The 24562-nt window shown below is 44.5% G+C and overlaps 1 protein-coding gene across 1 annotated transcript in view; it reads left to right on the top strand.

Moving 5' to 3' along the window:
- Positions 1-21541, top strand: part of LOC143940538 (astacin-like metalloendopeptidase) — a 52460-nt gene extending 30919 nt beyond the window's left edge. Inside the window, exons 10-13 of the mRNA XM_077462024.1 lie at positions 8534-8747; positions 13614-13732; positions 16610-16832; positions 19692-21541. Of these exons, the coding sequence (XP_077318150.1) occupies positions 8534-8747; positions 13614-13732; positions 16610-16832; positions 19692-19705 (570 nt within the window). The 3' untranslated portion in view covers positions 19706-21541. The remainder of the gene's footprint in view (positions 1-8533; positions 8748-13613; positions 13733-16609; positions 16833-19691) is intronic.
- The last annotated feature ends 3021 nt before the right edge of the window (positions 21542-24562 follow it).

The following is a 24562-nucleotide window of genomic DNA, read 5'->3' on the forward strand; positions in this document are numbered from 1 at the left end:
GAGCGGCGCCGAGAGTGAGCGATCTCCCTACCACCTCCGATCTCGCCGCCATGCTTCTGAACCTCGAGCGGGTCATCAGGAAGGAGGTCTCCGCAGTTCGTTCGGATCTCTCGCAAGTATTGGTTCGTGTTGAAGAGTCGGAGCAACGTCTCGATCGCCACGCGAACGCTATTCGATCCCTCCAGGCGACTACACGTCAACTTGCCATTTCGCAGCGTACGACCGTTTACAAGATCGAAGATCAAGAGAATCGTAACAGACGTAATAACGTTCGGATTCGGGGACTTCCCGAAGCGACTGGAGACGACGATCTGTTACCATCCGTTCGGGGCATTTTTAATAGCCTTCTGGGACGAGCACCTGACGCCCCTTTGAAGATTGACCGGGTGCACAGGGCACTCCGCCCACGCAATCTTGCTACAGACGTCCCACGGGACATTATTTGCCGGGTCCACCATTACCCTGAAAAGGAACTGATTATGCAGAAAGCTAAGGGAGCTAATCCGTTTGATTTTCATGGGGCGATGCTATCCTTTTTCCCGGATCTCGCTAAAGAAACCTTGGATCGACGCAGGGCCTTAAGGCCCCTCACGGAACTGCTCCGGGCGGCGTCCATTAAATATAGGTGGGGCTTCCCTGCGGCCTTGATCGCATCTAGAGATGGCAAAACCGCAATACTCCGATTTCCAGAGGAGCTGTCCAAATTCTGCACGGATATGTCCGTTCCTACCCCAGAACTACCTGGATGGCATGAAGGCATCCCGCCCTTGCCCGCTGGGACCGACCAGGGCTGGCAGAGAGTGAGCCGTGCCCGCCGTACTTCTGCACCTGATTGCCGCCCTTGAAAGGGCATCCTGCCCACCAACTTGTTCAGCTTGGTTACCTGTTCAGGACGTCTACTTGCATCTGTGGGGCATACCGCCTGAATGTTTCCTTTACTAAGTTTGTGCGAGGAAGCTGACCGCCTCTGGCGACAACGTGTTTTTGCAGGCCAGGGCTGAGCACCCCTAGGGGGCCCTCAGTCTGGATATGAACATCGCTGCACTTTTGCCCTTTGTCTTTTTATTGGCGTGACATTTCTTCATCTTCCTCGCTGTGCCTCTGGAGCGTATCTGACTCATGGTTCCCCTCTCCCCCCCCCATTGGGTACCCTACCGCCTCAGTTTTATACCAATATTGTTCTGTACAGGCGCTTTAGGTTTTGGATGATGTTATTCATAGATTTTTCTGCCTGGGTGTCGGCACCGGACCGCGGGGCGCTGCCTTGGACCTTTATGGTGTGGTTTGCGCCCGGCTGCCTGCGTCCCGCCTCCCCCTTTTTGAGCGGGGGCTGCCCGGCGCGGGGCCTCGGCGTCCGTTCCCCCGTTGGGGTGGCGGGCGTGGGGGCCCTGTGGCGGTCACGCAGCCCGCTCTTGCACGGCATAGTAATGCGTGCACTAATGGCTGTTTCTCGACAGCACCTTTTTTGGTTCAATTTGTTTTTCCCACTAAGGTGGGGCCTTGTATTTTTTTGTTGCCTTTCTCTCTCCTGTCCTCTTCTCTTTCACCTTTTCTGTCTACTGCCTCCACCTCCTCTGTTCCCCTCCCCCCTCTCTGGCGGCAGACCGCCTTGGTATTGTATTGATAATGTTGTGGTGATCGCGGTTCCTCCTCCTGAGACCCCATGGCTACTGTGAACATTGTATCTTTTAATGTACGGGGCCTATACGCCCCAGGGAAGAGACACAATTTATATAGGGAACTGGACCGTTTGCGGGGGGACGTGGTCTTCCTCCAGGAGACCCACCTCACGCAGACGACTCGAGTTAGGTTACACTCACCACAGTACCCTACGTGGTACTACAGCCTCTCGGACATCTCTAAAGCCAAGGGTGTGGCCATCGGGCTTCGTAGGGGAACCGCGTTCACGTTTGAGGAAATGTTGTGTGATCCTGCGGGACGTTTTCTGTTTCTGCGGGGCACCTTGGGCAGCATGCAGTGTACTTTGGCCACCTTATACTCCCCTAACAAAAACCAGGTGCGTTTCTTGGCTTCCACACTTAGCTCCCTGCGGAACTTTGCACGTGGATGCATTCTCCTAGCAGGCGATTTTAATGTTCCCTTGGAACCTACTCTGGACACCTCTAGGGGTGGTTCCTCGCTTTCCGGCAGGGGAATAAGGTATATACGTTCTCGACTCCATGACCTACAATTGATGGATGTCTGGAGAATTGCTCACCCACGGGAAAGGGACTTTACCTACTTTTCCCCGGTGCACCAAACCTACTCTAGAATAGATTTATGCTTCATTGACCACCAACATCTTCCGCTCGTAGTGAAGTCAAGCATTGACTCCTCCCCCATTTCGGACCATGCTCCGATATCCTTAACCATTAGCGTGGCGTCCATACCCCTGAAGGCCACTAATTGGAAATTGAACGAGGACCTTATAGCCGAAGAAGCGGATAAAAAGGTGATGGGTGATAGTTTGGAGTTTTATTTTAAGACTAATGTCAGTCCTGAAGTTTCACCGGGAGTGCTTTGGGAGGCCCACAAGGTGTATATTAGGGGAAAGTTTATAGAATTGGGTTCTAGGAAAAAGAGGGAGCGCTTAACTCAACAGGCCAACTTGTTGCGGGACATTACTGACTTAGAACGCCGACATAAGTTGAACCAGACTCCAGCCCTTTTCCACGCCTTAACGGAAAAACGGGAGACCCTGAAGTCTCTCCTTCATTTAGACCACAAACGTCGCGCGCGGTTGGTAGCTCACCGTTTTTATGAGTGGGGCGATAGGCCCAGTAGACTGCTGGCTAATTCGGTGCGACAGCGGAAGAATGCAGCGTTTATTGCCAAAGTTAAGACCCCCTCGGGAGACTTGGTGTTCGAGACACCCCGTATAGCCAAGACATTCCGGGACTTTTACCAGCGCCTGTATCGGGTGCACCAGGGGGACCATGATAGAGAGGCTCGGAGACGCCTTATTGGGGACTATCTGGCCCGCGCCGCTCTCCCGAAACTCTCCGAGGAGGTTTTGGCTTCCTTGGAGGGGGAGTTGACGACTGCGGAGCTTCTGGGCGCCATGAAAGCTATGGCGCGCGGTAAGGCACCGGGTCCAGACGGCCTCACGGTATCGTATTATAGAGCGTACGCTGACATACTGATGCCGTACTTGACCAGATATGCTAACGTGACCTCGGACGGCGGGGACCTTCGCCCGGAGACCACTCATGCACATATCACGGTATTACCCAAGGAGGGCAAGGACCCTAGTGACTGCGCGAGCTACCGCCCTATCTCGCTCTTGAATATAGATGCGAAGATTTATGCTAAAGCTATAGCGAATAGGCTGCTCCCCCTGGTGCCACAATGGATTTCACGGGATCAGACAGGATTCATCCCCGGGAGGGAAGCGCGGGATAACTCTCTCCGCACACTCTCCTTGATGGCATATGTGCGGCGGACTGCCCAGCCCACCCTGTTACTCTCCACGGATGCTGAGAAAGCGTTTGACAGGGTGGACTGGGACTTCCTTATGGCTACGCTGGCGCACCTGGGCATAGGTCCCACTCTGCGCTCCCAAATAGCGGCGTTGTACCACTGCCCCACAGCTCAGATACGGATTAACGGAACCCTTAGTGACCCCTTCACCCTATACAACGGCACTCGTCAGGGGTGCCCGCTCTCGCCGATTTTATTCGCGATATCCCTAGAACCATTTTTATCCCTTGTTAGACAAAATCCGAATATACGTGGTGTTACCATTGGTACGACGGAACACAAATACGCGGCTTACGCGGACGATATTTTGTTCTACGTGCAACAGCCTCTGATCACCCTTCCAAATCTTATGTCCGAGTTTTCGGCCTACGGCGCGGTGTCAAACTTTAAAATCAATATGTCCAAATCGGAAATGTTAAACATCTCTGTACCCGCCAAACAAGTATCCCACCTGAAAAAGAACTATCCCTTTAACTGGCAGCTGAGCTCCATGAAATATTTGGGCATTTACCTAACGCCCTCATTATCGTCCCTTTTCCGCGCTAACTTTCTGCCTTTACTCAACACTCTTAGATCCGATATCCAAAAGTGGTCCCAGCTACGACATTCTTGGCTGGGAAGAATAGGCCTGGTTAAGATGAACTTGCTGCCCAGGGTGCTCTTCATGTTGCAGATGGTCCCGTTTGGAATACCGGTGGGGTTTTTTACAATTTTGACATCTATGGTATACCGGTACATATGGAATAGGAGAAGGCCCAGGCTGAATAGAACACTCCTCATCCGCCCTAAGTGTAGCGGGGGTTTAGCTGTACCAGATTTCAAACTCTACTATAGGGCCGTTGTGCTGACCAGACTCTCTGACTTAAAGTATTGCAAGGGCACGAAACTCTGGGTAAATGTGGAAACAGACCTTTGTGGAGCTGAACCTTCCACGCTGATGTGGATACCGAGGAAGTTCCGAACCCTTTTGCCTACCACGTCCCCACTTACACACTCCTCCTTGATGGTATGGGACTCTATCTGTAAGAGAAATGGCTGGCTGCATAACTCCCCCCTGATGCCCTTGGTGGGTCACAACTTTTTCCCACCGGGTAACATGGACCCTCAGATTCACCCGTGGCGGCTGGGCACTAACACCTATCTCCATCAGTTCACCGGCCCATCCGGGGTGCTACCTCTTGCTTCCATCATGGGTGACTCCTCCATTTCCTACATGGACCGCTGGAAACATCATCAACTGTTGAACTTTGTTCGCATGCTCCCAAAACCCCTGCGCACCCTGGCGGAGCTTACACCTGTGGAAACCGCATTTGCTGAACCTGACCCGATTGAGCGGCCAGTTTCGTACTTCTATCAGGCCTTGCTGTCCCTCACCTCTACGGGTACCCCCTCCTTTCTACGGTACTGGGAAAGGGAACTACAAATGGAGCTGTCTCCGTCCCAGCAGTCACAAATTCTAACACTGGCTCATGCCTCCTCGGGATCCTCTAAGACATCAGAAATGGCGTATAAACTTTTGACCAGATGGCATTACACACCGGTTGTCTTACATAGGTTCTCTCCCCAGTCCTCCCCACTCTGTTGGCGGGAGTGCGGGGAGGTAGCCACTCATGCCCATATATGGTGGTACTGCCCGAGGATCCGCCCATTCTGGCTGGCGATCATATACACAATTAAAGAAATCCAGGGATGGGAGGTACCTAATGACCCGTGGTATGTCCTGTTCCATTGCACGGGAAGGCCGACAGGCTCCTACAAGAGGTCGATTACACCACATCTCTTAAACGCTGCTAAAACCCTCATTCCTCAGTTTTGGAAGCTGAAGACGATCCCCACCCTCCGGCGTTGGTTGCTCACTGTGGATACCACATATTACATGGAGGATATGACCCTTTCCCTCCGGGGTAAATCTGAGTTGTCAACAAAGATCTGGGCCTGTTGGGTTGCCTTCAAATATTCCTCGAGTTATGCAGCCATAATGTCTCAACCAGAGTGAAGTGAACATGACGCTTGTTTTTACTACATCTACTGTTATTTTGCAATAGGTTGTCTGACGGTGGTCTGCCCCCTCCCCGCCACCCCCCCCCCCCCCTCTCCCTTCTTTTTCTTTCTCTCTCTCTTTCTGTTTATTTTCCTTTTCCTTTACTCCCCTTCTAATTCTGTCTACTATATTTCCTCTTTTATGATAGAAGAGGTGGGTGTATATTTATGTGCCCATGTAACTAACGTTATAATGTTGTAGATCTTGCTATTGGTTTCTATACTGATTGTTATGCTCTGTACACGCCTCTCTTCTTTAATAAACATTAATTAAAAAAAAAAAAAAAAAAAAAAGAAAGGGGAGGGAGGAACAGGCGTCATAACATGACGCCGGTTTGTTTCCAAGTGATCACTCCGTCATTTGACGGAGCAATCACGTGGTAAACGGCCGCTATGAGCGGCCGTTTACCGTGATGCGCCGGGTCCTATGGACCCGGCGGTCACGGATGCTCTCGAGTGCGCACACCTCGGGGCACGCGAGAGCAGAATTCTGGGAGGCCGTTAATTATAACGGCCTCTCTGAGTTAAACAACCGCCCTGAAGCCGTTAATCGGCAATGGGCAGTTGTTAAGTGGTTAAAGCTAGATCACTAGCTATATAGGTGAGGTGAATATAGTGGTGTATACTGCAGTCAGGGCACAGACAACAACCACTACACAGCAGCAAGATAGGAAATCAGCCAAAAACGATTGGTGTGTACTGTGTTGAAGGTACACAGAACACCCACTGTTTCAGATGCAAAGTAACACACTACAGGAGGCCGCCTTAAAGGCGGCCTTATATAGTGTGGGGCGTGCACTACACAGCCTGAGCTATGATTGGCCACAGGCAGGATGCCTGTGGCCAATCATGGCTCTCCTCGCTGCCGGCGCTGCGATTGGCCAAGCATGCGGGGTCACAGTGCATGCTTGGCCAATCATCGGGCAGCAATGCACTGCGCCAACGCAGTGCATTGTGGTCCGCGCACGCGTCACTCGAATTTTGACGCGAACGGCCAAAACGTTCGGAATTCGCCGAACGCACGAACAGCCAATGTTCGAGTCGAACGTACGTTCGAGTCGAACGTACGTTCGACTCGAACACGAAGCTCATCCCTAGCAGACAGGACCGAGGTTCAGATAAATAGTGGATATCCAGGATATATATCCAGTAATCTACCCAATGAGCAAAAAATTTGAGATATGTGTAAAGAAGAAAGTAAAGCAGATGCGTTTTTAGAACCTAAAAAACACTATCCAATGCATACATCCATAAACAGGAGTGCAAACAGGAAGCAAGGACTAATAGATTGCCCCCATTCTCTGGCTGCTGTAGTGCCTGAGAAGCTGGTTTAAATGTGGTCACCATTCGGCCGGCGTCTGACATCACCAGCCGAATGCAGACGTGATAGTGCCATTGCGCATGCGCCCGAGTCCAGGACGGCTTCAGAACTACACTGACCAGGGGGCCGAGTGGCAGACACAAGCGAGGTGGGATGTCAGAAACCATGAATCAGACCAAGACAGAAGTACAATTAAATCACACTTGTTTATTAATAAAAAAATAAAAAGGAAAATAGAGTAAGTATAGTCAAAGCATAGCCAGAGTCCAGTAACCAGATCGAGTAGTCAGCCAGGCCAGAGTCCAATAACCAGATCGGTTAATAAGCCAGGCCAGAAGTCAGGGATCCAAGTGGAAGAACAGCAAGAAGGATAAGGAGCCACAATGGATGTCAGCAAACCAGTCTTTAAACAGGTACGCAGGAGATGGTTTCTAGTGATGTGACCAAGGTGAAGGAAGAGATGATGTGAGCTGGACAGCTTTAAGTAGGCAGGTCAGACGAGCAGGATCAGGAACAGCTGGGTAACTGTAGAGAGAGTTGAGAGCTGGCAATTAGCCGACAGCTGAGCAGCCAGCCCAGAGAAGGAAGGGCTAAGCCAGTCCTGACAGAGGCGTGATAAAAGGAGCGTACGGGAAGACTGAAACACACCAATAGACGCTCAGGATCACCAACTATCCCCCATGACAATCACAGCGAAACCCCGCTCAAGAAGTGGAAAAGGCAAAACAACATAGACAAGGGGCTGTGTTTAGAGGTCAAGAGGGACATCCCACGATGGAACCATACAATGGGAGGGGACAGGGGTAACGCGGGTGATAGATATCCCCTCAGCACCCTGGTCGTCCATATGGCCACAAAGATTGTGTCATCAGAAACAAGGCAGCCCACAAAGTGGGGACCCCCCGAGAGTGGAGTTACTCTGCCAAATACTGCGGGAACAGAAACCACAAACCAGTAGACTTTACTACTGCTTTAAGTATGTGTGTTGCAAATTTTTTTTTTTTACGTTTGGATAAGAAAATGATTGAAACCCTTGTGGTTTTTTTTTTTTTTGTTTTTTTTTTAATCCATCTTTGTGCCATTGGGAAGATTTCTATTTAGAAACAACATTAATAAAATAGGAGGAAATCTCTCCAAAGTAAGGAAAGTCCCCTTGCCAGAACAAGTGTCCCCATCCCATTGCAAGATTTTCTGGTGAAAATTTAAAATCTTTAGTTTTACTTTATTTTGATTTGAATTACAGAGGTCATCAGGGCTAATGGAGAGAGTTAATCTCCCAGCCTGCAATAAAATCTCAGTACGGCAGAAACTATGTTTTTTTAAACTAACATTGATCAAAGTAGAAAAAAGTGTGTTGCAGTATTCTTTCTAATGATTTACAAAAGCACAATATTAGGATAAAGTTTAGGTGAATTCCTGGAAACAGGCACAGCTGACCTGGATGTTTTTAAATCTTAAAGCGGAAATAAACCCTCCAATCGTTTCCAACCAAGGAAGCTGCTATGCCTTTTTGATCTGTTATGACACCATTTGATGGATTAAAAAGTTTGGTTGAGAGCACAAGCAAATGTGACAGTTAGCATTCCTGGCATGCCGTGAATGTAACTGTTTTTGAAACTGTTAACTCAATGAGTTTGGTTTAAAGCCAGTGGAGATTCTCTTTATTTTACCAAACTTTTCTTAATTTTACAGATTTTGCTGCAGTTTGCCAAGTTTGTTTGCTTGTCCAAGAACTGTAGCGCTAAGATCAACATGTACGATGGGGTGACCAAGAACAGCCCTCTGCTAGCCACGGTCATCGCTGGCCAGCCTCTTACGGTGCTGGTCTCATCCGGCACATTGGTGTTGCTGGAATATATCACCAACGCGTCTACTCAGAGCAGTTTCAGTGGATCTTATAGCACAGGTATGCATTCAATTCTGTTATGTATTATATGGTCACAAAATGATCACTCATAATGTCTGTAAACCCTACGGGCCCTTGCACGTGGGGCCTCTAGCTTCTGTGCCTCCAATCCTGTCATTTTAGTACTCCTGAGAGCCACCCTATCAAAGTCTATGACAGGCTAAAATATGCTGCACAGGCATTCTGCTTTTTTGCATTCGTCCCTGAACAAATATTGTAGAGCCCTTTATCAGTGCCCTAAAATTCCCGCAGCTGGTCACTCTGCATGAAACATGCCTAACAAATAACTTCTCTTATTTGATTCCTTTTGGTCTGTTTAATATATAATTGAAAGAGTTTTGTATTGTATTTGATGTATTTAATAGGTGCACACTTCATGTGTAATCTCAAGGACATTATCGAACTCTCACAATTCTTAACCACTTCCAGACCGCCGCGCGCCGATATACGTCCTAACTTTGAAGAGGAATATTGTTGTTATGGCAGCAGCTAGCTGCCATAACCTTGGTATCCTTTTTTTTGACCGACGGTCCGGTTTGCAATAATAGTGGCCTCTGCGGCAGATTCGCCGGGCCCCCACCCCTCCCGCTGCGAACCGGTGCCCTCTGCTGCTTACCAGAGCCATTGGCAATCGGATAGACTCATGTCACTGCCATGGAGACGAGTGAGGGAAAGATGGCCCCCAACCATCTCCATACCATTGCAGGGCGGAAGCAACGTCAAAACGTCACATCCACCTATAACTCTTAAATGGGCATTTATTTTTATTTTTTTAAATGACAATTTTTTTTACATTTTTTTTTAATTGCATTTTAGTGCAAGTATGAGATCTGAGGTCTTTTTGACCCCAGATCTCATATTTAAGAGGACCTGTCATGATGCTTTTTTTCTATTACAAGGGATGTTTACATTCCTTGTAATAGAAATAAAAGTAACACAATTTATTTATTTTTAAAAACAGCAGTGTAAGAATAAAAAATGAAAGGTAAAATAAAAAATATTTTTTTTTTTAGATGCGCCCCGTCCCACTGAGCTTGCGTGCAGAAGCGAAGGCATACATGAGTAAGGCCCGCATATGAAAATGGTGTTCAAACCACACATAATTCTAGCCCTAGACCTTCTCTGTTGCTCAAAACATGCAACATATAGAATTTTTTAAACGTCGCCTATGGAGATTTTTAAGGGTAAAAGTTTGTCGCCGTTCCACGAGCGGGTGCAATTTTGAGGCGTGACATGTTGGGTATCAATTTACATTACTTTAACATTATCTTTCACAATATAATTTTTTTTTTATATACACCTAATCTTTAAACTGTGCAAGACCATATATGTGTCATAATTTATGTGTTGACATTTTTTTATTATATATGGTTCATTTTTTTAATATTTTCCTAAAACAAAAATTTTCTTAATATCCCCAAAAGTGCATCAGTGCAAAAAAAAGTCCAAAAAATTCCTGAAATACAAATCCCAGTTTTCAATCAAAAGGCTGAAACAGCATGATCCAACACTTCTATTGCCCCGTACACACAACCGGTTTTTCCGTCAGAATAAACTCTGACGGTCTTTCCATCGGAGTTCCACTGAAACGGACTTGCCTACACACGATCACACCAAAGTCCGTTCGTTTAGAACGAGGTGACGTACAACACGTACCGTCGGAATAGCATACAAACAAAGGGTTTTCCCGATAGGAATTGATTCCTTCGGAAAGATTTACGACATGTTCTATTTCTAGGTCCGTCAGAATTTTTGGAAAAAAAAGTCAGATGAAGCCCACACACGAAATTATTCCGTCTGACCTTTTCTGATGGAAAGTCCGGTCGTGTGTACGCGGCATTAGATTCAGATGGCGAATGTGCTCCTTTCATCAGAAAAGATCTAAACTGACTCGCCAACAGTTGTGGCTGGTAAAATGATAAACCAGCAATTGCACAGAATTAAATATTTGGATTATTCCTACTCTGTGGACTCCAACTTCTCAGCCTGTTAGTATCTCCTCCAACCCATGTGGACAATCTGTTTCAAAAGTCTGCAATAGTGTGATGTTGTATCTCTCTCCACTTTGCTGATTTCAGTGTCTCCACCTGTCAGTATTTCTCCCACAATGAACCACCGACAATTAAGGAGAAGAAGGAAAACTTCCATAGCGTAATCTTGTTTTAAAACTTGTAACATTTATTAACTGTTGAAAATACACTCACATTTCTTAAGTATCTACCCGACACTAGGGAACAATTGCATGTTATTATTAATGTGATCCTCTGCTCCTGGCTATGTTCCAAAATCCGAGCACCTGATTTCTGAAAGACGCTTGATGGTGTCAGCATCCTAGCCTCCGCTCTACTAGTTTTGTTGCATTAACGTCCTCACGGAGCAGAACTGAAGTCTGTTCACTTAATTTGCAATGAAAAACACATCTGTCATTCGGGAAGCTTCCCTCCAGCCACGTTGCATATTATTTTATATATACTGTGATTCTGTACTTGCCAAATATGCTGCAGAAATCTCCCTCCACTGAGTCTGACCGCAACCATTTTAACTGTGGGCAGCTGAAGCTGCTGCCTGTTCACTTCCTGGATTTACACAGGCACACAGAGACACACCTGCAGCTCTGCAGCTCTCATTGGTCCTCTTATGACTTATCCCCCTCCCTTCCTCCCTCATGAGAGTGAGAGAGAGAGCTGTGCATGATGTCATAAGCCTAGGCTAATGACCAAACAGGAAGTGGGCTGTATAAGGTATTTACTGGCAGAAAAAATGTTTTACTATCCAAAGTTAAAACAACAAGGGCAGAAAATTTTATAGATGGAAAGATGAAAACATTACTGAAGGTCCGCTTTAAAAGAGAAGTATGGGGTTTAAAAATAGAAATAAAAATCCTCACCTACAGTAGGTGGATGCAGCATTGATCCGATGCTGCATCTGTCCCCTGCTGGCTCTGCACTGCTTACTGATCACTCAGTTCTCCCCTCCGCTCTGAGCAGAGAGCCATGACTGTCAGTCACCGGCTTTCTTCTCTGCCCCTCCAGCACTCCGAAGAGCGCCGGGCAGTGGAGGGGTTGAAAGTGGCTGGCTCAGTCTCCCAGCAGCTGGTTGTGAGGCTGAACCAGCTGACAGTCCAGGCATCTGGGTGGATCTTGAGCGTAAAGTCAGGATCTTTCCAGAGCCTGGACCAGCTAAGTGACGTCAAATGACAGCTGTAGCCTGCTGTCAGCTGAAAACGGGTCACAGTGCAGAACAAAGTGTAGTCCTGTGATCCATAGGTGACTTAGGGACAAAATAGTAAGGACTCTGCATGTATTGTAGAGTTGCACATTTTTATTTTTTATTATTTTACTTAGAACATAGAAACAAAGAGTGACAGCAGAAAAAAGATGGTCCATCGCGTATACCCTGTTAACATTTATACTTTTTTTTTTCTTTTTTTTTTTAACATACACGTCAAAGGACCCTCCCCAAATGCATACTTACCACGATCCAGCACCCATGACCAACAGTTTACTTGCACTCTAGAAAATCTTCATTGTGTTGGCTGCACCTGTGCAATAGCTCTCCATGGGCTTCTATGTAGCTGTGTTGTGAGGTGGGAGATTCACAGCAGACAGTCCCAAACAAGGCGATGGGGGGGGGGGGGGGGGCTGGGAAGTTATTGTTGCAAAATAGTACTGTATAGTAATATACTGAATTTTATAGATTTTTAATCCAACTGAAGAACAGGCATCTTTTTTTAAGCAGATAAAACGTATGTCAAGGGCTCTCAGAATGTCAGGACCAGGCAGGTAGTGTCTTTATTAGACGGATAAAGTGGTCTTCAAACACATAGGGCTGCACTCAAAGAGGAGAGCAATCTCTAATAGAAAACAGATGAAAGAAAAAAGGTGCCTCTAAGTGCAGAATTAAAACTTTTAATATCCCCAAACAAGATTAAAAACACTTACAGAATCAAGGATAAGAAGAGGCATAACATGGATGTATGAAGCAGGTGATACGGCATCAGGAGGTCCCAGTGTATCATCACAGCTTTCCAGGGATAACGATATGCAGCAGCAGAAGGACCCAGGATAACCAGCAGGTGAACACCCCAGGCTATGGGAACACTGGTCATTGGCTTGAAGAAGGAACCAATCAGTAGTTCCGAAACATGTCCCATTTTGATGATATATTTGCTGTTTGCGGTCCATGCTGGTTGTTGTCCCTTCCCGCATTTCCGGGATTCATGCTCCACGCTGACTCAAATGGTGCGATTGCTTCACCAGTGTTCTGAGAGCCTGTGGTGTTCACCTACTGGTTATCCTGGGACCTTCTGCTGCTGCATATCGTTATCCCTGGAAAGCTGTGATGATACACTGGGACCTCCTGATGCCTGGTCACGTGCTTCATACATCCATGTTATGCCTCTTCTTATCCTTGATTCTGTAAGCGTTTTTAATCTTGTTTGGGGATATTAAAAGTTTTAATTCTGCACTTAGAGGCGCCTTTTTTCTTTCATCTTTTTTTAAGCAGAATATTAAAGCCTTCCTGAGAGAAATGGAGTCTGCCATTCCTAGCCTCTTTTTCTGTAAATTACAGTTGCCTGACCATCACGTTTACTTAATAGCTTTAATACTTCCGGAGTCAAGTCAGTGACTCCAAAATTACATGGATGCACAAGACTGCCAGGCAAAAGGAAACTAACAATGGCCTCATCCCTGGTTCCTTGGCACAGACTTGATTTAAACAGGCAGCCTTGTAGTTGTGAGCTTTAAATTGAAGATGTGGGCTTCATGATCTGGCAGAGGGAGTAGGCCAGATGCAACCAATGTAACTTCTATGTCTACCATGCAGTGCTTTGTATCTAATGCTGTGTTTTTGTTTAATTTACAGTGATGTATGGAGGCACTTTTACCAGAGATGGCGGGTCTGTGAAGTCCCCAAATTACCCTTTCTCCTACCCGGATAATGCAAGAGGTACATATATCATCATTGCTCCCCCGAAAAAGCAAGTGAGTATATCAGAGACATTATCATTGGGGAACTTTCCTTCCAAAATGTCAAGAGCCCTTACGAAGTAGTATTTTTTATGTCAACTATATTTATATGATATTGCAGGGGTCTTCAATTTTTTCAACATGAGAGACACACCATATTTTTTTAAATCAGTTTTATAGATAAATTAATAACATTGAAAGGAATGAATATGTATTATTCAGAGTCTTTTGTAATCAGCATGATACAATTTAGAAAAACAGAAAAGGAGCTTGAGTAAAACTGAAGTAACTGATAAATGCAATTTATTTTTATTATCAGTTATGTATTACTTTGTCTAGTCCCTATAGTTTAGTTAGTCTATCTATACTCCAAGCACATGCTATCGTTAATATCACAATACTACCACAATTAGCTACGAAATTAATACACTGTCTAAGATCAATCAAATCTCATTTATTTCCCAAGGAAATAAGAAAGCTTACATAAGGTATCAATAGAAGTTACCAGAGTACATAACATACAATCAGAATACAATACAAGCATTATACTTATCAGATCCTCGTGACTGGACCTCCTGATGGAATCAGAGGCAGATCTCATTGATGAAACCCTTTTTGATAAACACACCTCAGCCACACCACACCCCAATTGCCCTCCCTCCTTTGCCTGTGGACCAATCAGCGTCTCTGGGGTGTCTCCTCCCCCAGGCTAACTACCTCTGACAGTCCTGCCATAAATGGCCTCTGGGGGGCAGTGTTTGCCCATGAATTGTAACTGCTCCGACTGGGTTCACATCTTGTGATTCGATCTCGGACGCCCTTCCCGCTCATTAGTTATTTCTTTGTCCTTACAGACAGACCGGTGCCGTCATTGTCCTAAATGTCTTTGAAGCTCCGTGCACACCAGGTGGGCTGAATAAAACTTATTCTGCTATGCAGATTCTGTCTGGTGCCACATTCCTCTCAAATATCAATATGGCTGAGTTCGGTTGTACAAACAGATGTGTAGAACTTTATATGTATTCCAACATAAGCCGCTTTCGCCTAAAAGGCGCATACCACCCTTCTTTAGACACGGCTCCTATTGAACAGTCCATAACTGTCTTAACGTGTGTGGTTCCCCAACATGTGCTTCCGAACCAGTACCTGTGGCACAGTCCTTAGCTTGTGTAATGTGTGGTTGTTTTCAACGAGCGCTCCAGAGACATCTCTCATGGAACAGTACACAATTGTCTTACCGCGCTGTGCTTTCAACGTGTGCAGAAACAGGTCCTATGGAGCAGTCCATAATTGTTTTACCATGTGATGTTTCCCAAAAAAACAAATCAAAGTATTCCAATTAAACGTGATTCCTGTTTTGAAGGAAAAGGGTGGTCACCCCAAATATTGATTTGATTTGAAATATAATTATTAACACTTTTATTTCTGAAAGCATTTCTAATTTACAGCATTATTTCACACCTGCCTAAAACTTTTGAACAGTACTATGTACCTAGGTGTCCCCCAAGGTTCTGTTTTTAGACTTTTATTATTCTTTTTAATATTTATCACCCCCCTCCCCCAGGTGAGTTGATAGCCTCCCATGGCTTCCAATACCATCTCTCGCTGACGACACCTAAATGTATCTCTCTACCCCTCAGATCACTCCTTCAGTTTCCCACGCATTACTAATTTACTAACAGACATTTCAGCGTGGATGTCACATCACTGCCTCAAACTCAATCTATCCAAAACCAAGCTCATATTTCCTCCCCCATGTGCCCCTTCCTCTCATTTCTCTGTCAAGATCCCTGGCACAACTATTAACCCATCCCCGCATACCAAGGTTCTAGGTGTGATCCTGGACTCTGAGCTATCCTTTTAGCCCCACATCCAATCCCTGTCCAAAGCTTGCTGCCTTAACCTACATAACATCTCCAAAATACACCCCTAACCACTAAGCTTCTAATCGACTCCCTGGTTATCTCTCGCCTCAACTACTGCAACTCCCTTCTCATTGGATTACCTTTACATAGGCTATCCCCCTTCAGTCCATGATGAATGCTTCTGCCAGGATCATCCACCTTACCAACCATTCAGTGTCTGCCAATCCCTCTATTAGCTGCTACTCTCCCAACAAATGAAATTAAAAATACTAACAACTTACAAAGCCATCCGCAACTTGGCCCCCAGCTAAATTACTAACCTAGTCTCAAAATACCAACCTAATTCTCTTCATTCTCCCCAAGACCTCCTGCTCTCTAGCTCCCTCCATTCCTCCTCTCATGCTCGCCTCCAGGACTTTTCCCAAGCCTCTCTCATTCTATGGAACTCCCTACCCCAATCTGTCCGACTAGCCTATTCTGCTTCCACCTAACAACTGTACTCATCTCATCCCCCACAGTTATTACCGTTTGTATCACTTGACCCTCTCTCTTAGATAGTAAGCTCTAATGAGAAGGACCCTCTGATTCTTCCTGTATTGAATTGTATTGTAACTGTACTGTCTGCCCTTGTGTTGTAAAGTGCTGAGCAAACTGTTGGGGCTATATAAATCCAGCATAATAATAATTATGGCACATCAGATTACAATTTTTGGGTATTACACATGCCAGCTATGCAGTGTACTATATATATATATATATATATATATATAGAAAGAGAGCACAAGCAAGAGAAAACATCAGTTAAAAATATGAACTTAGAAAAATGAACTAATACCTGACCCAAAAAACAAACGATAACATGTCTACGGTGCTATAAAATAAAATTCATTGACTGTGACAAGTTGCTCTAGGTGCTATAGTTGGAGGACTTTCTGTACATTGCCTTCATGTACCATTTTGTAAATATTCTCTATGAAAAGTGAAATACCTTTATAAGCATGTTTTAAAATAATGAATCATTTTTCAGGTATTGTTGACCTTCAGTGAATTTGACATTGAGTCATCTTCCAAATGCTCAAATGACTCCCTGAGAATAATAGATGGTGGGAACCTTAAGGCGCCGCTCCTCGGTGTGTACTGTGGCACGAGATCTGACCTGGTCATAACCTCCAGTGGGCCAATGGTAGTGCTCCAGTTCTCCAGCAACTCCAACACCAGCGGAAAGGGGTTCAAAGCTAATTTTTCCTTTGGTAAGTTCATACTCTGACATGCTTTCAGATATATAGTTGGGATTTATTCACTTGGGATAGACTAAAATTCATCATTCCAGTCAATCTTTAAATCTTCCCAGTGGAGGAGCAGGGAAAGGTATTTTATACATAATACAATGATGGTAGAAGCTTCCTATACTTTCTCATTTTCCTCTTAAGGCACCAACCCTCAGTTTAAACACCAATGGAGCTCCTCCCACCCATAAGATGTGGGGAAGGATAAAATGTGGGACTTTAAATGTTTACAATCTTTATTGTACAATTAAAAAGCCAAAATAGATTATAAATACTTGAAAAATTACCCTACATGGATCACACACAAAGCTGAACACTATATATTTAGTATATGCAATAATCTCCTGCATGACGTCTCGGATCAACGCATTTCGTGGATAACTCACATCCTCAGGATCCATCCTTATTACATATACAGCAAGTGATCCATTGTAAGTCTACCAAGGGCTTTAGTGATGACGAAGTATATCCATAGGGGCCAAACCAGAACTCTTCCCTGGTATTTAGTATCCAACACCTTTAATTACACAGTCAATCAATAAATAAATGTATCCCTATTCTCTTAGCCACCCCCATATACTTCAGTATACTAAGTATGTACAGAATGTGGGACCAACATTTATGTCCCCAGCAGTTTATTTACAGCAGATTGACAGCAGTTCATGATACCCCAATATCGCACGTGGCGTATTTTTAATGGAAACCCTTGTCCAAAACTCTGCACAAGAAAAGTTCTCCCTTTGTTTGCATTGTGTTCAGTGCCATGCAGTCATAAAATACTCTGCTACCGGAAAGCTCTAAATACATACTTGCGATCCGGGGCTGTCCGATCATGTGATAACCAGTCACAGCAGTCATGTGATCGGAGTGCCCATCTCCACTTCCCGACATTTAAAAACTCTTAAAGGGCTGGGAGGCAATGGCAGGAAGGGGTTATTGATCAATCTTTGCAACTATGAATCTTTAAACTTACATTTGTGAATTTTTATTGAATCATTTGTTTAAAGTTAATGTATATCTAAATCCAAGAATAAAAGCAGAACATACTTCAGTCCATAGATGAGGTGGTTTCTTTCATTTTAATTTTTTTCAGTTAAGTACAGAATATACCTGCTGTTGATCCCACCAGTATGCTTGTAAATTCGTATGCGCTAAACTGAAATCTTACGGGATGAGAGGAGGGAGATGTGTTAGTAGTACATATCAGGAGAGTAGCCTGAAAGTGTATCTATGGGAGTGTACAATGAGTGAGCGTTGTCACCCTAGGACAGGGGTCTCAAACTGGCGGCCCTCCAGCTGTTGCAAAACTACAAGTCCCATGAGGCATTGCAAGGCTGACAGTTACCAGGATGACTCCCACAGGCAGAGGCATGATGGGATTTGTAGTTTCGCAGCAGCTGGAGGGCCGCCAGTTTGAGACCCCTGCCCTAGGACAAGAAGGAAGTTACTGGCAGGAACACCAGGTAAAAATAAAGGAAGGCCTGAAAAACTAAAATGAATGCAGCCACTACATCTAAGGACTGATCCGATGGACTATATCACGCATTTTTCTTGAGTTTGGATACACTGTAAGGCAGCCATTCTCAACTTAGGTTCCTCCAGAGGATGCTATGGGTTCCTTGAGTTGTGGCTGGCAGAACTCCTATATGATGGGGTATGCATTTGAACCTTAAAGTGGTTGTAAAGGCTCGTTTTTTGTTTTGTTTTTTTTGTTTTAATAACATGTTATACTTACCTCCTGTCTGAAAGGGTTTTGCACAAAGAGGCCCTGATCCTCCTTTTCTGGGGTCCCCTGGCGGCACTCCTGGCTCTTCCTCCACATCGGGTGCCCCTATGGAGAGTCACATACCTTGGGGGTGCTCGCATGGGCAAACTCGCGAGTCCAGCTGCTGCGTCCATTGACGCAGACAGCAGGACTCGGACCTGCCCCTGGCTCCCATGTTACTGGATTTGATTGACAGCTATCCAATGTATCCAATGAAGACCCGAGACAGCGGCTGGAGCTGCTGGGCTCCTGCTTGTCACTGGAACGACCGTGTTCAGGAAAGAAAAAGGGGGTCTCTGGAGGGCAGCTGCACCACAGAAGGTTTTTTCACTGTAATGCATAGAATGCATTAAGGTGAAAAAGGTTCACATCTTCTTTAATTAATTAGTTTTATATAGGGTTCCCCAAGACATGAAAATCACTTTAGGGGTTCCCCTGGAGTACAGAGGTTAGAAAGATGGCTGTTGTGGCTCATACAAATGGCTGCGTGGGGTGGGCGTATTATAGTAGGGGTGTATATCCCCTCCCAGGAGCCAAAGGTGCTGTGTACATTGTATGGGCATTTATGCCTGAACATTACATTGCACAGCCCAGGTGGCCATGTGCATGAACCCTCAGTCTCAGATCACACTGGCGCGATGCGAGAACCCATGCGAATCCTGCATGGGTTCCTGCATCGCACTTGACTCACAGTCAGTTCACACCAGAATCGGATCGAATGGATGTTCACACCCATGTGATCCAATTCCTGTCTTAATTGACAGTTCACACTGCCATATGCGAACCGCTGCTGTGTCAATACAAAGTTAATGACACCCCCAGATTGGTTCACATATCGCATGGGTGTGAACACGATCCGATTCTGGTGCGGACCAAAAAAAAGGGTCCTGCACAATTTTAGTCTGACTGCAATGCAAATTCAAGAATACAATCATGTATGGCTGAATTCGCATCACACAAACATTGCATGTGATTTGCAGTGCGGTGCGAATCACATGTGGGGTTGCACAGCACACTGGTGTGAACCCAGACTCAGAATAATATTCTTATCATTTCAGTGTCTACAAGGTGAAGAGTCCATCTGAACAAGAGAAAAAGAATGCCTGCAGCAGTTAAGTGAGGATTCCTGATTCTCGGTGTACGCAAAAAAAAACTCAAGCTAGATTTGCTAAAAATTACTTTTATTTCTGCTTACAGGGTAAGTTCACCTTTTCAAGAAAATAAGAAGGTGAACTAATGCCAAATATTCTGGCCATCACTCTAACCCCGTTGCACATAGCAGCCACAATGCCCTGTGCTACCGATGTAGTGAGTATTCATCATAATGCTTGCAATGGCAAGTGCTCATTGGTCCGCACAGTCCTAGGACCATACTGACCAAAGAGAAGCACATCTGAAGCTTCTTGATTCGGTAAGGTGTCCATGAAGAAAGAAGAATTTCTCATTGGTCATTGCAGTCACATGAACGTTTACATGAGCATTATGATGGATACTCATTCCAGGCTGTGCATTGCAGTGTATGGTGTATGGACGGCTACACCGGAGGCATGGGGTATCCTGGCTGTTATGTGCAGGGGAGTCCAGAAGGGTGGTCAGGATATGTGGAGTGCACCTTTTAACTCTTCGTGAAAATGTGAGCTTACCCTTTATGCCTTCATGCATACCGGCGTATCAATTTATGCTCCAAATATGTTGCCAGAATTTGGTAGAAAAAAAAAAACGTTAATGTCGCATATTTATGTGCTTATGTACAAATGTCTATGCATGTTTTTATAGGTATAAGGCATTCAGAAGCCACTAGAATAAATGTACGTGCATATGCGTGCGTTTAGGCGCTCTTTTCCAAATGCTGCTTTGGGGCATTTCTTTATTTTTTTATTTAATGCCTCTAAATGTTGCTTTTAAAATATGGATATAAATGCCTTCATGGCCCATAAGCTAACACTGAACTGAGTTTTAAGCAGGGTGGATATAAATCAATGATTTTTTTTTTTACTATTATTTAAATCGATTTTTTTTTAATCAAATTTATTTTAATAAAATGCTTTTTTTTTAATCTAAAGATAGTTGTCAATTTAATATACATTAATAATTAAGTTTATTCAGCATAAAATGGAGTTTAGTTATGTAGCATGAGGCTGTATATTCTGAAATATTTACATTTTTGGTAAATTCATTCAATGAATCCAGACTGTGCAAGCTGAGATAACATGCACTGCATTTATGTATTCACACAATTTCACAGTAACCACGAGATAAAAAACAAAGTTCAGGAATATTCCTTTATCCCATTCTTTTGCAAATCTATGTACACTACAAACCGTATGATTTAATCGGTTCTGATATCGCTGTCTTACTAACCTGACAGCTTATTATTCTAAATAGGAAACCTTTGTTTTCTTTGCAAATATTAAAAAGGGTAGGAGCCAGGGTACAATCACTTTAAATGAGGCTGGGCAAAGAGTCTTGTGCAAAATGCAGTAACCCATGACAGCCAACCCCTATTGTCACTACCAGTGGTTTAGGGGTCTCATGTGCATAGGTGTCTGGCCCTGTACAATATAAAATTCAGGATTATTACTCCACCCAGGAACCACAGGTGTTGTGTACAGCCTCCAGTGGAAACCAATGGCTGTATACGGGTATACATTGGTATTTGCATAAACATGTATGTACGGAACCCACACCTCTAGGTGTGTGTTTAGTGCATACCCACATACAGCTATTGATTTCTATGGGTGGCTGTGCATCTGTGGTTCCAAGAGGGGTTGGGAGGAGAAATATGCCCCAATTTTACCTTGTATGGGGCCCATGTGCATGGCAGAAACAGAAATGAAAGATAGATAAACCTACAAATGTATGGATAATAGAATACCATTTTGTTTTATATGTTAGAATTAGACTTTAATTGATGCTTTATAAATATGTATCTTAATAAATACATCTTATTTGTTAGAGTATCGGATGTCTGTATTTTTTTTTGTTTTTCCTTATTATTGTAAAAATATTTTCAGCCTGTAGCATTATCAAATCCAAATTGAACCTCCTACTAGTTTTATTGGTAAAGATAACAACACATTTATGTTAATATTACATTTTCTTTACATTTTCTTTAGTTAGTGTTCCTCTGCCCCCGATGGCTGGGAGTTAACCACTGAAAATACTGGGCACGTTCACCCCTTTCCTTCCCAGGCCAATTTTCAGTTTTCAGCGCTCTTGCACTTTCAATAAGAATTGCGCGGCCATGCAACACTGTACTACCCAAATGACATTTTTATCATTTTGTTCACACAAATAGAGCTTTCTTTTGGTGGTATTTATTCACAAATCAATTTTTTATTTTTTGAGATATAAGCAGAAAAGAGCGGAAATTTAGAAAAAAATATATATATTTTCTACTTTGTTTTAAAATGCCTTCAATAAAATCTAATTTTGTCATAAATTTAAGCCAAAATGTATTCTGCTACATGTCTTTGGTAAAAAAAAAAATCCAGTTAAGTGTATAATAATTGGTTCATGTGATCACTGACATATATGCGCAGATGATCATATACAGATGTGCGCAGATGATCATTGGGACATATGATTTTAGTGTTACATATGTGGGGAGTGGTGTTTTACTGTGTGGGGACAGTGTTTTGGGGACCTTGTGTGTTTACATTTTGTGGGAACACTGGGCTGGTAATCAGCATGTAAAAAGCATGTAAAAAACAGCTCATACTCGCTGATCACCGGCTGACTGCAGTGATCTGCTCTCCTCTCCTCACTGACAACTTCCATGTGAAGGAGAGGAGAGCCAATTGCCTAGCAACCAGCTCTCTATTTACATCACATGATGGCTCTGATTGGACACAGCCGTCGTGATCAGGAGGGCCAATCACAGAGCCCTCCTGCTGATCGGAGATGCGCCGCATCCGGGTGACATGAGTGCATCGGGATCGTGCCGCTGCACAGGCACACGCGCGCGTGCACGCGATCCCCCTACTTCTGAGGGACGTTCCTGAATGTCCACTCAGAAGGAGGAAGCTCCCACCTGGCCATATATGTGCAGTGGCCAGGTAGTATGTGGTAAAAGTGGAACTGAACTCAAAAACTGAAGATTTGATATGTTTTATGGAACATCTAGAAATTGTATTAGTGCCTAAGCAGTACCATGATGAATGCCACGTTTCTTCCTTCTAAATATTGGTAGTGCACTTCCTGGTATGTGAATGTGCCTAGGCACTCCTGTGCATACAGCAGCTTTTCTCAACCTTTTCAACACAGGAACCCTAGAAAAAATGTTGGTCTCAGGGAACCCCTGCTAAAAATTACTATATGTAAAACTCATGATACATTAATGTGATGGTCAATGGGAAGAATGCTCCTTACACTTTGGTCGAGAAAACTCTAGCAACCTCTGGAGGAACCCTGGTTGAAAACCCCTGGCCTAAAGACTAATAGCAATATACTTACACAACAACTAGTTATAGTCCAAGGGACTTTAACAAGTCACACCACCAGATTATAAAATATAAGAAAAATTATAAAACAAGAAAAAAATATTTGCACATATATTGTAAAACACACATTGTCATACATATGTACCAACAATGAAGGAACATTGGTAAATGGCATTGGAACCTCAAAGTTTGAAAGCCTTGCATTAACAATTCATCTGTGCCAAAATTGTCCATAAGCTGCTTTTATTGAAAGCTATACAGGGTGGTCGGTGCAGCGGTGGGGGGCAACTACAATCACCGATCTCCCTGTATATCTTTCAATAAAGCAGCTGAAAGACGCCTATACTGGGAGAAACACAATGGCCCCCATTCCTGATCTGCTGCGGAATATGCTAGTTGCCTGGCCATCCCTGCCATCCCTGCTTCATGTGCCATCGATCTTAAAGCATGCAACGAGTGAAGTCAGAGCTCCTTATTAGCGCACTTGTTTGTGAAGCCAAGGAATCACCATGAGAGCCCGGGTAAGCACACATATTTCTAACAGGTTTTTTTTAGTGTGTTGCCACATCTGCTCACAGTCAGAACACAAGCAGATTACCTTAAATTATGTTTGCTATGTTTCCATTCCAAGTATTTTTTATTGGTAAAGCATACAAAAAAAGAAGTTTGAAAAAGGGATACATTCTGTAAAAATAAAGGCACTTCAGATACAAAATATTGTATACATTTTCATAGGGATGAGCTTGGATTTGACTCCAGGTTCGGTCCAAACCTATGTTTATCCAAACCCAAAAGTCAGCTGTCAGTGCTGGGCCAATGAGCTGCAGGTGGGGCGCCACATACACAAAGGGATTAGGATGGTCATGTCATAATTGACCTAATATGACCACACAGCCAACCGTTTGCCGGTAGTAGGGATGTCTTTTTGGAATAATAACAATTTGAGAAGGCAAACCAAAAAGTTGTGGCACAATGGTCACGTCCACAGGATATATAGCATATGTGCAATGGACAGTACTGGGACAGGTTCATCCAGCACCCAGGGCAAGAATGCGGAACTGCATCCCCCTCCTCTATGGCCAATGAATGCTGTAGAATGGATGTACTGGCCTGCATCCATTCTCTGCCGCTTTGCTCTGGCTACCCATGATTGGAATTGAGTGCATGCTGCACATGTGTAGACAATCACCTGTTTTCTCATAGCTAGAAGGTAATTGCACATGCGTAATGTGTTCATGCCATTTGTGGGCCAATAAGGTCAAGAATTGGCATGTTGGAGCACACTGTGACAGCCCACTGGTTGAAGCCACTTATCTGGAGCTTGCAGTGGGTGCATCCAGGGAGTCTTCTCCTCCTGCCCACCCCTTGTCCTAGCTCTGCCAATTGAGGAGCAGCCACGGAAGCACTTCTCACATGGCTAAACTATCCCAGATTGATCTCCAGTCCTATTGAAACTTTCTTGGAAGTCTGCCTCCCACTTGCCCACA

Source organism: Lithobates pipiens, unplaced genomic scaffold (assembly GCF_037356315.1).
Source record: "Lithobates pipiens isolate NorthernLeopardFrog02 unplaced genomic scaffold, aLitPip1_a1.2 Scaffold_10, whole genome shotgun sequence".
In the NCBI taxonomy this organism is placed as follows: domain Eukaryota; kingdom Metazoa; phylum Chordata; class Amphibia; order Anura; family Ranidae; genus Lithobates; species Lithobates pipiens.